A 16,512-nucleotide genomic window follows, 5' to 3' on the forward strand; every position below is an offset into this window, starting at 1 on the left:
TTTTTCAGTGTAGCAGTAAAAATTAGACATTTTACATGTTAGAAGATCCAGTAAGGGTTGGGACAAAAGTCTCGAGTAGCGGCTCCATAGAAATCTGACCTGTGCTGCGTTGAAGTTGAGTTGAAGAATCCAATGGAATGTCTGTTAGATCTGTCACTCAAATTAGGACCCTCACTGACACTGACTGGAGGCCAATACCATCAGCATCTGCAAGAAAATGTTTGGAAGAGACTTTTACTTCCAGGCCACAAAGACCAGGCATGTCCAAAGTCCGGCCCGGGGGCCAATCACGGCCCGCGGTCAGATTTCATACGGCCCGCAGCTTCGGTCTTATAATGTATTATTTATGGCCCGCCTCCACTGTCAAACAGAATAAATAAATCATAAAACTTGAAACTGTAATTCCTCCTTTCACCAAATGGTGGCAGCACCACTTTAATACTATCAGTCTCTGCCTCCATGCAGCGAACCGCTCTCCAGTCATTTCTGCCATGGCCACTGCAAAGAAAACAAGTTTACAGTGAGGGCCGCCGCTTTCAAGAGAGATGGGAATTATAATACTTCTTCACTGAAAATCAAGGCAATTGTGCTTGTCTAATTTGTAATGAGACGGTTGCCTTGTTTAAGGATTTCAACGTAAAGAGACACTACCAGACTAAACATGCTAACACATACAACAAGCTAACAGGAAGTGACCGTGCTGAAAAACTGAAGCAGCTCCAAGCTGCACTGGCATCACAACAGCAATTTCTTTGGGCCTGAGTCAAAAGAAAATACCACCAAGCTACGAAGTTAATGTTAATAGCTAAACATGGCAAACCTTTTACTGGAGGTACATTTATCAAAACTGTGTTATGAAAATGGTGGAGAACATTTTGCCCTGAGAAGAAGCAAGAATTTGCGAATGTTTGCCTGGCAGTAACAGTGTGGCACTGAGAGTTGAGGACATGAAACTGAGTGTTTTGAACGGTAACGTCTGTCACTATCAGCAGTGAAAAGCCAATCGAACATTTATGCACTTGGATTTATGGCACTTATTTTTATTAAACTCTTGAGTAAGATTTGGTTATGAACCTGTAGATGTGATACAAACTATTACTTTCTGAAAGATATTGTAAATGATGAGCAAAATTCACTTGTTTTAAGATTTAATAATAATAGACAACTTTGCATTACTTATAACTCCTGTTTAAAATGTTCTTGAGGCAAAGATATTTTTAAACTCATGTAAATTTAAGGTATTTCATACAGTTTGTTCAATGTTATCTGACTCTCCAGATATGAAAGAAAAGCAGAATTTGTGTTTTTAGAGTTGTTCTCATCTGCCTGAGTGGCTTATATTTGGTTATTTTGTCATTTGAAAAATAAAGATAATTGTGACAATGAAAATTGTTTTATAACAGTGTGTATTTGCATGAAACTTTTGTAGTTAAAAAATGTCCGAACAAACTATTGGCCCCCGGGCATCTTGACTTTATCAAATCTGGCCCTCTTTGCAAAACGTTTGGACACCCCTGCGTTAGACTAACAAGACAATATTTCATTGGACAATCCTGATACTTCCAAATGCTACTATCATGAAAGGGAGATGCTGCTGTGATCACATTGCAGTTCATGTCACACTTCTGACAAAGGAGTTTTTCCAAACAAATGTCTTTCTTCTTCTCTTCTACATTCTACATGTTCAAAATTATAATCCCATCGTGTGTCGTTCATTTCACACACCACTTGGATTCAGTTGAGGAAATATAATGAAAAGTTGGATTTCTAAAGATACAATTACATTGCGTCAGCCCGTCACTTTAATTCAGCATTCAGTTACAACTTTATTTAAAAACTTGAGCTTTGTTAAAAAAATAATACATATTTAATAGATACAGAGAACAAAGGATTCATCATCTAATCTATGGCTACCAAAAAATATTTATATGTTTTTAGGATGCAGCATAAGGAGTTAGGCCTGGACTGCATAGCTATTTTAGAACATCCCTGAGACGTCACCCGCAATTCAGTCACTGCTTTGGAGACTTCCTGTGTTTCCTTCATCCCTGAAGGGATCCATAATTCATACACGTGTGTCCAGGATGTCACCGCTCCAGCGAACTGGCATAAAATATTTACCGCATATCATGAGCTGCAGCCATTGAAGTTTGCGTGCCCCTTTGGAAAGAGTATTTAGAGTCTCAGCATGTGAAGCGAATCCCAAATGAGCTTAGTCACTGGGGTCGCTTCTGACATATTTGGGAATCATTCGGTCTGAAGATGGATCTTAGGCTGTAAACGCTGACAGCTCAGGTAGTCTGTGGTGTTATAGGGTGCAGTGTTTCTGTACATGCTACATTAATCATACATGTTCTGCTGTGTTTATTCTATAAGACAGCCTTGATATTTCAGTGTACAAATTTTGAAGGGTAAACTGGAACTCATCAGTCAGTTACTTTTGACTTTACTTTTGAAATAATTTTTTTATCAAATTTGAAAAACTACACCCCTGATCAAACAAATTGAACCTTTTCTCAGTATCATATTGTTTATTGGAGACACATAAACAAATTGTCTTTCAATAGACTATGAATAGTTTGCTGAAAATGAATTCAAGTTCCAGTTGTAATTTAAATTACATTAAAATATTATAAATTATTAAGCCCAGAAATATGGTGTGCAAAGTTAAGATGAAACAGTGTAGAAAGGTTAATTTCATCCAGCACTCGCTCTCCAGGGCTGTCACCAAGCAGGAAAGGGAAACGGGAATCCTTTTTCACATTCTGTTATTTTTAAAGAACTTTGAGGTCTTTAAGTTCCAGAATGACATTATTATTTCTTCATTGCTTAAAATGTGTAGAGCTTTGGATTGTACTTTCAGTGATTAACGTACCTTGGTAGCAGTTTTAAAACAGCTCTGAAAAGATGTACATCCTCTTTTTGCTCATACGTAGCATATTCTTCTTTCAACAAAATGTAAAGGACTAAGCGCCATGTCCTTTCACTGCATTTGGACCCCTAATTATCATATTCATGTTTCCTTTTTCTCAAAGTCTTTTGGTTTTAGAATTTTGTAATTATTTGGTATGTGTTAAGTCAGTGATTAGTAAAAATATAAACAGAAGCAAAGAGAAATGCAAAAAAGGAACATTAGATAAGAGAGAGAAAGAGAAGAAGTAAGGAGGCGAGCTGAAACATGGCATGATACTGTGCAAAACAGGTCCAGATGAAAAGAGTATTGACTGCAAACTTTGTGTGACTATAGAACATCACGAAATAGGAAGAAGGATTTCATTGTTACTAGATGGTACAGTCAGAGTCAAAGGCAGCGCATGAAAAAGTCAAACAAACTTGCTGTTAGGATCTGTAAGACTTACTGGTTAAAAATGAATCTGTGTTTATTTATTTAGACTTTCAGCACCTGGTAGAGAAGATGTTATTGTCTCCAAAAGTGGCTAGCTGCCAGGGTTCAGGTCGCAGAAAGTGGCGAGGTACAAACATCCAATTAATTGCTCTAGCTTATTTTGCGAGGACATCATATTTGAGTAAGGAGAGGATGTCGATATTTCTCCTATGCTCGTTCAGCACTTACACATTGTTTACACATTGCAAATCAATCGACTTAACACTGCTTGAACAGTGTAATTAAATGGTAAAATGTTTGATGTTCCTTTCAGCAGCGGGATCAACTGTGGACCCAATAAACTTCAAACATATTTAGTCTTAATTGGACAATGCAGGCTCTGAAAATTCCAGCTGCATATTCTTTTGAAGAAACTTTTGTTGGAACTCAGATCTTGGCTGAGCTTTAACTTTAACAATGTGTGTCTTTTTTAAAATTTTATTTTGTTTGTACTGAGTCCACAATGTTTTATCCCCTTTTTAGTGCAATTACTTTGGATAACACACTGGTTATCCTGTCTTCGGTGGCACCAGATGCTGGGCGCTACTATGTGCAAGCAGTTAACGACATAAACGGAGAAAACAAGACCAGCCAACCTATCACCCTAACAGTTGAGAGTAAGTAACATTTATATACATACTTCAGTTTCATGCAAAAGTATACTGTGCACCAAATAGGAATGATTTAGGCCAGTGGTTCCCAGTAAAATCCCCCCCCCAAAATGAAAAAAAAAAATCAACTGGGCACACACGTTATTCAACTAGACATAAACCTATACACATATTTTGTTTTCAAACTCCACTGAAGTTTATTTCCCACTTCAGGATGCAACAAAACACATTACCATCTTTACAGTGAAACACTTTTGTATAAGTGTTTTTTTTTTCATTCATCCATACTGCTTTCTGCGCCCCCCCTGCAATGGCACGGCGTCCCCCTTAAGGGGCACGCCCCACACTTTGGGAACCACCAATTTAGACGAAGTGACGTTGTTTGAAGTATTTACAAGCAGTCTCTATATTTGCAATAGTAGAATACTTAGAGAGAAACTCACCAAGGTTCTGTTACTAAGTGTCACTTTGCCTTTTGATAAATATATAAAATATAGTCAAATTGAAATCTTTTGTGTATACACTTTTACATAAAACTTATGTTTACTTTGTTGCTATTTTCTCTGAAACATGGCAAGTCCAATCAGAACGAAACCAGGTCAGGATTTGAACCCAGGACCTTCTTGATGCAAGCCAACAGTTTTTACCACTGTTTTCACCATGCAGACCAGTTAGAAATGATTTAATTACAGTCAAAAATCAGACCTTACTAAAAAAAATATGCCTTCATATGTTGTACAAAATATTTCATACCTGATCACAAAGCTCAGTGTTTGTAGTCAAGTTTTGCCTACTGGCACTTAAGAATGAAAAATACTGTTGCAATATTGCATAAACACTAAACACACAAAGCAGAAGAGGTTATTTCCCTAAGTGCCAAGTAGTTAAAATTCAGCAACATTTTCAGCTTCCACAACAAAAAAATTCAAGACTCACAAATCGAACCCAGTCAGCCGGCCTGAGCTGAGCAGAGAGAAATGAAAGAGAAAATCTAACAGACAGCATCGTATGACATGGTAGACTAGAGTTCATTATGAAAGTGAATGAGGAGGGTGAGGGTAAGATAATATAGCTGACAACACGAGGGAGCAGAAATAGCCTGTGGCTCATGTTGAGAAAAGTGGCAGAGTTGATTATACAAGAGCTAGAACACACACATGCAAAACCACACACAACGCGAATTATATGGCGAAGCAAGCGGGTGGTGGGGGAGCTCAGCTTTTCAGGTCTGATGGAAATGTGACATGCATTGGTTCAAGCATTTACCATATGTTTCACATATGTACGCATCCGCATGTACAGGCTGCTGGAGGAGCTTGAGAGTTCTTGCAGTTTACAACACACGGACCTGTTTCTATCAGCATCTGAAGTGTCCAGATTTATATTTCAATGACTGTGCATGTTTTGCAACAAAACAACTTTGTGGTGTTTGAATTTCTCCTGCTTCCCTTTGGCTTTACTATCTTTCAGATCATTCATTCAATCAGCAATATACATTTTATATTGCCTTGCAATCAACTCAGAGGTAGTGACAGATTGCCATAGTGAAATTGACATTGGTTTGAGCATTTTCCTTATGCTCAAACCAATTCATGGGAAGTCTCCATCAAACCTGCAACACCCCTCTAAGATACCTCCACTCTCCCCCTTTGTTTTGCCATACAATTCAAGCAAAATTTGTGTGACATATTATAATGCAGCCCTTCAAAAAGTCTGTTTTTCTTCCCTTTAATTGACAGTCTTTAAAACAAAAACTGAAAAGATTCAGAAGGTACATTTTAATGTGCTCATACTATCAATCTCCCCACAAGTCTTACAGCTTTTTAACTTATGGTTTGGTCTTTTTTTTCCACACAAAAGGTTAAATCTAATTTTCAGTCTCTTTTTTTTTTATTATTACAAACAGCCTTCCAGGTGATTGTGAATTGGGGTTGTGGCTCTGCTTCAAGCAAAGGAACTCAGAAAACTTGTCTTGTTCAAGTGATGGCAGAAAAGATTGTGAGATTACTAAACAGAAGAGAGGTTTGTCTGGAGAAATAAGGGCGCTCGGTCCAATCTGTTGAAATTCAAAAGAAGAGTTTAACCACATACAATGATATCTGCCCTGATTGTTTTCCAATCATCACCTACAGTTCTGAAATATGAATCCTAACTAAAACATTAAAATTAGTGACTGAAGTGTAGCTTTAGAGGTAGGCTAAGAAACTACATCAAGCTCAAAATGGAGCGGCTGCTCCCCTTCATCAAAACTACTAAACATATGTAGTTGAGGCATTGGATCAGGACCTCTGGACATCTCAGAGTAACAGTGAGAAATTGCTGGAGGGCCTATAAAAACCTTCTGGCATGGAACATTCTGCAATGCCCCCCACTATGAGTGGTAAAATGTTGCTGGAGAGATTATGCTTTGCTTTGACCTGTTACCTTCCTGACCAGATCTCACAAAACTCAAAGACAAAGGATGGGTGGCAGGAGGCATCCAGTCAGAAGCTTTAACCATCTCAGCAGTTGGGCTTCTCTGAGGTGACCCCTGACCTGCTGAGAGTAGTAGCCCTTTTTCCCAGTTGAGAGCCATTGCCTCAGACCTGTAAGAGCTGACTCTCATCCCAGATGCTTCATACTCAACTCTAAACTGATAAAGTCCAACTTGCACTCAGATCAACCATGAGTTTCTGCTCAGAACTCTAAAAGCATGTCTGTTTCCAAAAAATTCAGGAATAGAAATAAGTTTAAATATATGATGTTGTTGCGATGCAAAGCACTTTGAACTACCTTGTTGCTGAATGTACTATTCAAATAAACGTGATTTGACTTAAGGCACTATCAAAAAACTCATATTTCTATCATTGGTGTTTGTCAAATTTGGCAACCACTTCTTCTAAAACAGATGTTTAGTAGTAGCAACATTCTTCTTGTGATATGTCATTATACCAGACAGTTTCTCCAAGACGCAACAAGATTCTTCAGATGTTTTTTTTGTTGTTTTTTTTAAGTTGCACTGGTGAAACTGATCAATAGAACAATCTCACAAATTATACTGGTGGAATGTGACTTGCATGAAGAAGTACAAATAGGATCTTTCCATGAAATGTTTTTTTTGTTGTTGTTTTAACTTGAATTTGACCTCCACTTTTTCTGCTAGCTGCCATTTCTAATTACATCGCAAACTAAAGAAGAAAATATTAAAATGCAGCTTTTTTCAAACATCATTTATTGTACCTGCTTTGTCTGCCTCAGTTGCAGTAATTGTCAAAGAATTTGACAGATGCTATGCACAGCCCAAGCCTGCTGATTAGGTTTGAGGATTATTTGTAAAGCTTTGAAAATTGGAACACCTGATGATGACTGAGAACAATATGTGATCCCTGGTCAGGGTTGTCTGACAGCTTAAATCAAAGTGAGAAAGTTAAGCTTTTTAATTTAAGAGTTGAACTTAGAATTGTATACTTTTATTTTTTAAATTAAATATGGTTAAAAACAAAGGAATTGTGAATTCGGAAACTCTGTTTTTTTGTTTTACTTCTCATAGTTACGGAGCTTATCAAAACTACTGATACATTTCTTTGGGATTTAGTCATATACTATCCCGACACTAAGTTGTGATACTGTAATGTGAAGTGAAAGGAAAAAAACATATGTTTTGCCACCTTTTGCTGGAATTACAGATGCTTTAAGATAAACTTTGATCTCATCTAACCAAAGCTTATCATGATATTATCATTTGGGTTTTTCACTTATTGTTTCAAACATAATTTACATTTCTGAATTTAAAGAACATAAGAAAAGGTCTCAAAATGTGTTTTGCAATATTTTGCTATTTAACAAATATGAATGATTGTACTAATTCTAACAACTTGCAATTTGTCTTAAAGCTCTTCCTACCCCACTGCACTCACACATATCTCAAACTTCCAAAGTAAGAAAATGAACATGTTTTAGCTCCTACTTTCAGTTACATAAACATTTTAAAGAGCCAAAAGCCTTGTCGGATTAAGTCTTTCTCAGGTGAATAGCTGTCAATCATTGGCCTGCTCTGAGGTACGTGTGTTTACGTACATCAAAGCCTGCAAATAAACCCAGGTTGGTATTACTGAGTCATGACATCCCCCGTAGCTACGTCTGACATGTGCCGCCATGAGCTCAGTCCCAGGGCATGACAGGACTGACAGATTGCTATGAGTTTATCACAGACATGACATATTTCAAGCTGCACACACACCCCAACACACACACTCGCACAAGGCTTTACAACGCCATGAGCAGTGTGTAATGCTCCAAACATACCCAAACAAAAGAATAAAGGTGTTTTCAGATAGCTTTAAAAACTCAGGTGAAGTTTTTAAAGCTATCGGCAGATAGCATAGACAAGGATCCTCTAAGCCCTTCTGTTTTATGTTGCCTGTATTTTTCATTCTTTTTGGTTTTCCAAAAGATCCCTTGTTATGCACACTCAGTGCACTGTCTCATCCTGTTCGACCCGTCTCTCAGTCATAGCTCATGCTCGGTGTGTTCGCAGTTTCAATATTTCACATCAATGGGCACCCGCAGAGAGTGCTGAGTGGAAGCGAGATTTATAGGATATTAAATACAAAATCCTCCAGTCGCCTCGTGACACTCCTCCTCCTTTCAGTTCTTTCAATCAATCAGCTTCTTAGAAAGCATCAATGTATTTGTATGCAATTTTTGAGTATCTTTGTTTGTCCATCTAGATATTGGAGGTCCAGCCGACCCCATTGCTCCCACTATCATCATCCCGCCCAAGAACACTAGTGTGGTCACAGGCACATCAGAGGTCACGATGGAGTGTGTGGCCAATGCCAGGTAAAACCCTTCATCTACATTTTTAAGGATTTGTTCCTCCAAAATGAGGGAAATCTGGAGGAACTTCAACAATTTTCACCACTCGCCACAAACCTTTAAATTGTCATTGTTTATTCAGTGTTTTTTTTAAAAAAAACCATCTTAAGTAATTATTGTTTTTAACAAAATCCCCAATGCCTTGTCACCCTTGCTGTTAATACATTGTACAACCTCCATTATGAATAGGACAACACTTGAAGCATGCAGAGAGCTTTTGCTGTTTTAATTTTGTACATTCCTCAAGAGTCGTGCATGGGTCATCTCTTTAGCTTTGGTCTCCTCAAGCTAGGTTTGAATATTGCTTCCCAAGTACAGAGGAGAAATTAGATCTGATGTCTTTTTTTCCCCATCTCTAGGCCTCTTATAAAGCTGAGCATCTCCTGGCGTAAAAACGGTGTGTTGGTGAGCAGCGGTTTGAGTGACTTCAACCGCAGACTCACCATCCTCAGTCCAATGTTGAGTGACACCGGATTCTACGAATGTGAAACCGTTCTCCGCAGCAGCAGCGTGCCTTCTGTCAGCGCTGGTGCCTACCTTCATGTGTTTGGTAAGGAAATTCATGCAGTCAATTTACTTTCACATATCGTGAAATGTGTGCTGAAGTACTGTGGTAGTTCTATATCCATTTGTGTTTGCAGGCTGTGTCTTCTAATTACTTCTCTTAACACCATGTTTCCACACTGATTCACACCTTTCTTTCTTATGACAAAACTGTTAATAAAAAAATTAAAACATCACACACCGAATACAGATATTTATGATGTGACTAATTGTACCTGTAAGTGTGAAATCAAAAAGATTACATATTTGCTGCTGCCTTTGCACAATAAGTTTTCAGTGTTTTTCCTGAGAGGAACATGTGCCACCCTGTCCAGGATTGTTTGAAGCACGTGAAAAAATTAACACCTTTGATTGCAAGTTTCTGAACCTAATACTCCTTGGTGTAAATTACAATCAGAGTTGCAAGCAGTTTTTCCATTGACTTATGACATGTTTGAAGTTTTATTACATGAGAATTGCAAACATCAGCCTATTATATTGGGATTTTATTATAGACCAAAACAAGGGGAAAAGGAAAATAGTCATTAAAATTGTGCCATTGGTGCTTTGCATTTGTTTTAGCAGGGAGGCTAAAACTTATATTTTATGTCAGAATTAATAGGACTTCATGCAAATTCATTCTAGTATTTTCCTTTTTTTAACCATTTAATATATTCAATAAATGTATTATTGAATTTTAATTAGGTTTTTATATATATAGTTTTGATTTGTGTGCTGCTGCTAGTCTTGCTCAGCCACTGTGTTCTGTTGGTCAATTACATAAAATCCCAACAAAAACATTGAGGTTTATGGTTGTGATGTGGCAAAATGTGAAAAAGTTGAAGGTGTATTGAATATATTTGCAAGTACCATATGCATGTAGCGGCGCTACTGGAATAATCATTGCATTTTGGCTTAGAGAAAGGATGTGGCCGAAATTTGATGCAAATCTCTCTTGTCGCACTTGGTTACACGGAGAACAGCTTGACTGTGAGCTCATGAGGCAGTAACAGAAAAAACATTATTGATTTAAATAGGAGGGAAGCTAATGGTTGCCCTCAAGAAACAGTTTAATAGCATTGCTTGAGTCACTTTGATTCCATCCCACTGAAACACTTTGATGTTTTCAAGCTATGAGGTGGAGTGAACTTTTACCTTAATACTGCTGACTTTGACACCTGTCTTGCTTTCGCAGCTCATTTTTAAGGAGAAGCCTGAATTTGTGGTGGATTTTTTTTTTTTTTCTGTTTAAGCTTTATGATCCAACAGCTGGACAGTTTTGTTGTAGTATTGCATCTCACTTTCTCTGTTACTCATTCTTTTATGATCACATCAAATTATAATTCTGTAACATATTTTCTGAGCTGTGGTAATGATGTTTTTTTTAGTGTGTTCATTTTTCCTTATTTTTTCCTCTTTTTTTTTCTTTTTTTTTGTGCTTTTGATCTGTCAGAGCCGCCACAGTTTATCAAAGAACCAGAGAAACACATCACGGCTGAGATGGAGAAGGTGGTGGACATTCCCTGTCAAGCAAGGGGTGAGTATGGCTTTATTCTATCTGACAAATCCTTTCAGAGTGGACCTGTTTAACAGTTTCTGAATTTAAATGAAGTCATACTGAAAGGGCGGCTGTAACCCGCTGTCTGTAATCCAAATCCTTGTCGACTCTCTGCAGGAGTTCCCCAGCCAGAAATCGTCTGGTACAAGGATGCCCTTCCCATCGATCCAGTGAAGACGCCGAGGTACAGAGTCCTGGTGGGGGGGAGCCTGCAGGTCAACGGTCTGCTGCCTGATGACACCGGCATGTTTCAGTGCTTTGCCAGGAACTCGGCAGGAGAAGTTCAGACAAACACCTACCTGGCTGTTACCAGTGAGTGGCCTGGGAGCTCTTCATCAAATTGCTTCCTAGAATAATTACTGGTCTTAAAAAAGTAATAAGCTAGTTTGATAAAACTCATATTTATTTATTTATTTAATTTGTATATATTTAAAGTTTAAATCTCCATCTAGCTCCCTTAAGCCCTTTGTCAGATTCAGGGATGATGATGAGGTGTAATTGTGTTACAAAAAGTAGAAATGCGATCAAATCTTAAAATAAGGAGAAAAGGGGCATGCCGTGGTGGCGTAGGGGATAGCGCGACCCATGTTTGGATGCCTTGAGTGCTCGACACGGCCGACGCGGGTTCGACTCCCGGACCCAACGATATTTGCCGCATGTCTTCCCCCCTTTCCTGTCAGCCTACTTTCATATAAAGGACACTAGAGCCCACAAAAGACCCCTTGGAGGGGTAAAAAAAAAAAAAAATAAAAATAATGAGAAAAGTGGGGCTAAATGAATCCTTTATATGCATTTCTGCTATGTTCTATAAATATATGGCAGCCAATAAAATAAGGTAGATATGCACCTGTAGTCCATCCACCCATCCGTCCTTGTCATTTTTGTGGCTCTTTTGCTCTATGTTGGAAAATCATTAGCATGCTAAACACTTTAAAGCACATTGACAAACATTGAAAATTATTTCATTTGTGATGAAATCAACACAACAACAAAAAGAAACCTAAATGCTGAATATAGATATGTCTGGAAGTTATGTGATGCATTGCCATGCTGAAGGATGACATGTAGAAGGAGAAGGACGCAGTATGAAAATGTACTTTGCAACCTGACGTCAGAAAAGCAGAGGATGACGGATGATGGATGGACTGACAATTGTCATGACATTTTAAGCTTACAATACAGAAACCCGTCATTGAGAACCATGTTTGCTGCCTCTCTCCTAATTCGGAAATAACTTCCACATATTTTTTTTTTTTTTTGTCTGAGCTCGTGACACTGCAGGAATTTGAAAATCAATGGTAATTGTACTCTAGCTGTGCATCTTTTCTGCAAGTTTCTGACATCTAATTTTCTTCGCTGCATCTCCTTTCCTGCTGCTTTCACTCCATGATGCGTCTTGTTATCAGAATTCATAATATTCCAAGTCACTAAATCACTCCTTTCGTCCTTATTTCTTTTGTCGCGGTGTTGGTACCTCTTCTTTGCCTACCTCCGCTCAGATTTCATCTCATCGCTCTCCTCTTTCTCAATACATCCATGTCTCCACGTCTTCTCTGCTTGGATATTTACTCCGCTCCTGTGACAAACTCCCAATGCATCCTTTCTGTTGGGAGTGATATGGTTCCCTGTCATTCCATAAGGGGCTATGATTTATTGCACATCACACACAAGGATTTTAGTTGCCTTGGAAATGCCTTCCCTTTCCATTTATGCTCAGATTATTTCTCCCTCTCCTTCCCATATATTTTCTATCTTGCTGTGCATAGACAGTTGGCACACGGTAGTGGCAGGAGGGTGAAGGCAGTGTTGCTTCTTTTCAAATTAGTAGGACAAAGCACAAATTAAACATTCTGTTGCAGCAAGTTGGTGCTTAGAAGTAACACGACTGAAGTGTGCATGTGTTTTGTCTCCCCTCAGGCATCGCACCGAACATCACAGCCGGACCCTCTGACAGCACGGTGATTGACGGGATGTCAATTATCCTGCACTGTGAGACCTCAGGAGCTCCAAGGCCTGCCATAACCTGGCAGAAAGGTCTCCGTTACACACAAACATGTACACGCCTATATAGTTCATATACAGTATAGAGTTTACAATGACTGTTATGTCACTCTTACATCTACAAGCTACCCTGTTTTCTTCTAGGTTCATGGGTACTGTGTTTCAGAATTGTTAAAGTGACACAAAGCTCCTCTCTGTTCGTGGCATATGTATTGCAATGTAATTCCAGTAATTCAATTGATTTGCTAAAGCATATTACATTGATTATTACACAGAGATGTTTTGAAGCCTTGGTTTTTGCTTATTATGATGATTTTCCACATAGAAATAACTAAAATATGACATTTTAGTTTTTCGATAGTATTGCATCAGACCAATAAAAACATATTTAGTACAAAAATGTTGGCCTTATGAAAAATATGTTGAAAACCTGCTTAAAGATTATGTTCAAAATATGCTTAGTCTGACAAATGAGCCTCAATCGAAACATATTTTAATTAGTCAAATATGACTGCGTATATACATGTATAGATTGTGAATAAATAGTTCTCACAAATCAAGAAACAATAACTTCAATAGAAGAAAATTTATGTTTTGGAAATGTGTTGCCAGATTTCAGAAATTGACAGAAAATGTGATTATAATTGAATAAAAAGATTTCCCCCACAAAATGACACATTTTGATCACCTCTGCAAGGCATTCTGGGAAAGTATCGACAAGTAAACATATGTGCAATGCCGTGCAAAGTACTTACCGGGACCATTCACTTGACTTCCTAAAGCCACTGCAAGCACAGCTGATGGAAACTAACACAAGAACAACAAAGCTTGCGTACGAGCAAGGCGTCTCACTGTAACATAAACTAATAAACTATACAGGTGTGTGTCTGGTTCATTTTTGAATAGTATTACTTCAAAAATTATTACAACTCAAGTAGAGGTAAAAAGTACTCGTTTTTACAAACGTATTCAAGTAAGGGTTAATGTAAATAGCTACTAATCACCTCTGGAAATTATTTAGATCAAGTTCTATATTAAAGCCACTCTTTTGTCAGTACAGGAAGTACAAGTTGAAATATTGCATTTTTGAATGTATTTTTGCATGACTCTTTTATCAGTTACATATGGAGATATATTATTCAGTGACTTACTTTAGGATTAAATTGGTTCAGCAGAGTTTTGCCAGGAAAATATATTGCATCCCGATAGCAACCCGAGATACGCAGGGTGCATATATATCTCCTATATATATCTCATATATATATATACTGTATATCTCCTATAGATATATATTTCATTTATCATTCTGTCTGTTGCTTTTCTCTATTTATTTATCTTCTATCTCCTCACTCTTCTGCTTTTCTGCCTTTCAATAACCTTAGGTGAGCGTGTGTTGGCCAGCGGTTCTGTGCAGCTGCCCAGGTTTACTCTGCTCGAGTCGGGCAGTTTGCTCATCTCACCTTCACACATTTCTGATGCTGGGACCTATACTTGTATGGCAAGTAATTCGAGGGGCATCGATGAGGCATCTGCTGACCTCATTGTCTGGGGTAAGTGTTTAGGGAGTGATTACCAAACACACTTTTAATGCAGAATATTTTACAGGAAACCTTTAAACCCTAGTGAGGGAAAAAATGCAACAGGTGCAAAAGCTGGATCATTTTATTAAGAAGTATGAATAAAACATGGTTTGTGAAACACTCATTTAGTTTCTTCATTTGGAACTTGTCAGTTTAACTGAAATGAGCTTTCTGAAATTCATTTTGAAGTTCTTGGGGATTTTTCTTTTTCTCTTCACCCTGCTCATTTGAGGAAGCACGTTCCGCTGGCTTTCCTGTATTCTCTCACGTCTTTGATTTGTCTCCACAGCTCGCACTCGGATTACGACACCCCCACAGGATCAGAGTGTCATCAAAGGGACCAAAGCCATTATGACCTGTGGAGTCACACATGACCCTAGTGTAATTATCAGGTAAGGATCTGTTCACAAACATGTGGAGACATGGACGCATTGTATTGGAGACAATATGGCTTCTGTTTCCCAGAATGTTGCTTGAACTGAAGGTATAAAATTTCTCTCTGGAAAAATAAATAACCTCAGCAGTGCGTCGCAAAAGAATTCATATCTATCCAAATTTTTCACATTTTTTGATATTAAAATAATCATTAAGAAGGTATTTTATTGTGATTTTAGTAGAAGTAAAAGCATACAAAACTTAGATTTTTTTTTCAAAGATATATCTGAAATGTATTTAGAACCCTTTTACTTTTATACCTGTAAATAAAATCCAGCAGACATCACCTAATTGGGGCCTGCCACAGCAATGCAAAGGAGGGCATAAAAATGCCTTGCTAAGCAAGGCATTTCTATGCATGGAAGGCACCTATTACTATACACCTCAAAATAACTGCCGCTTCCATTCGCCGTAAACAGTATTTCAAAATAACTTAGGTTTTATGAACAATAATATTACTTGTTATTAATTTGGTGTTAAGACATGAGCCTTTTTTTGGGTAACGAACTGCCATGAAGTATAAATCAGATTTTTAATTTTGTGTTGAATGTCTGTTTTATAATATATTTACCACCACCGACAAAAAAATCCAAAAAAAACAAAACAGAACATTTTTACTCTTTTCTGAAAAATTCACCAACTGTACAATTCTTGATAAGTAGTAGGTAGTGTAAGTTAAGTAGTATTTCAAAAGAGCAGAAAAAATATTAGATTTTTTTGAACAATAACAATATTTGTTGTTAAACTACACTCAAAAAATGAGAACTACACTCAAAAATTATATCAAACATAACACACTTTAGTAAGTTTAACTTAGGTTTTTTTTACTCGTTAAAGTCACAAAAACTGTTGTTTTGATGCAACAATATGCTATGCTACAATCCTTTACCAGTTTGTTATTTGCGGTGCTGTTTTATTGGTAATAGCTGTTTTTTCCACAAAATAAAATTGGTGTAATTTGAATTTACTCAAAATATGTGAAATATGTGAAAACTATTGACATGTCTTTGTTTAGTAAGTCAAACTAAGGCTACTACTACTATATCGTTCCTAAAACATAAGTACAGCGAAATTCAGTGATTGCCACATTAACTTAAGTCACATAAGTTGGATCTACAAAGTATTTTTGATTCGGTTTATTAAATACTGTCAAGTTCCATTTATATACGGAACATCACTCAGTTTTGTGGAATTTGTACTAAGTAAATTGAACAAGTTTTTTTTTTTTTAGTTTATCTTGTTAAAACTGTTTTACTGTGAAGGGCGTATGGAGTGACTCCATAAGGGCGTGACATACAGTTTTACACATTTAGAAACCAAAAGAAAGTTGTGCATGACAGAAGTGTTTACCACATACCTCCACTGCTATCAATCCAGTGAAACACATGAGTCTTTCAGCAGAATGATTACTGAACTCCTGCCTTGTGCCCAACTTCACTCCTGATCAATAGACTCCTTTCTCTCTTTTATACTCAAACGAGAAAGCTACATCTGACGCTGCTTCTGTGCTGTGTAGTTATGATGAATGCGGATTTGCTGTTT

The 16,512-nt window shown here is 37.6% G+C and overlaps 1 protein-coding gene across 6 annotated transcripts in view; it reads left to right on the plus strand.

The window, feature by feature from the left end:
- The window catches only part of sdk2b (sidekick cell adhesion molecule 2b), a 346,369-nt gene that overhangs the window by 254,600 nt on the left and 75,257 nt on the right, over positions 1-16,512 (plus strand). For all 6 annotated transcript variants that reach the window (XM_028029735.1, XM_028029738.1, XM_028029736.1 and 3 more), the window contains exons 5-12: positions 3,869-4,002; positions 8,706-8,817; positions 9,213-9,403; positions 10,850-10,933; positions 11,072-11,266; positions 12,872-12,988; positions 14,338-14,505; positions 14,825-14,927. In XM_028029735.1, the coding sequence (XP_027885536.1) occupies positions 3,869-4,002; positions 8,706-8,817; positions 9,213-9,403; positions 10,850-10,933; positions 11,072-11,266; positions 12,872-12,988; positions 14,338-14,505; positions 14,825-14,927 (1,104 nt within the window). The remainder of the gene's footprint in view (positions 1-3,868; positions 4,003-8,705; positions 8,818-9,212; positions 9,404-10,849; positions 10,934-11,071; positions 11,267-12,871; positions 12,989-14,337; positions 14,506-14,824; positions 14,928-16,512) is intronic.

Source organism: Xiphophorus couchianus, chromosome 10 (genome assembly GCF_001444195.1).
Source record: "Xiphophorus couchianus chromosome 10, X_couchianus-1.0, whole genome shotgun sequence".
Classification (NCBI taxonomy): domain Eukaryota; kingdom Metazoa; phylum Chordata; class Actinopteri; order Cyprinodontiformes; family Poeciliidae; genus Xiphophorus; species Xiphophorus couchianus.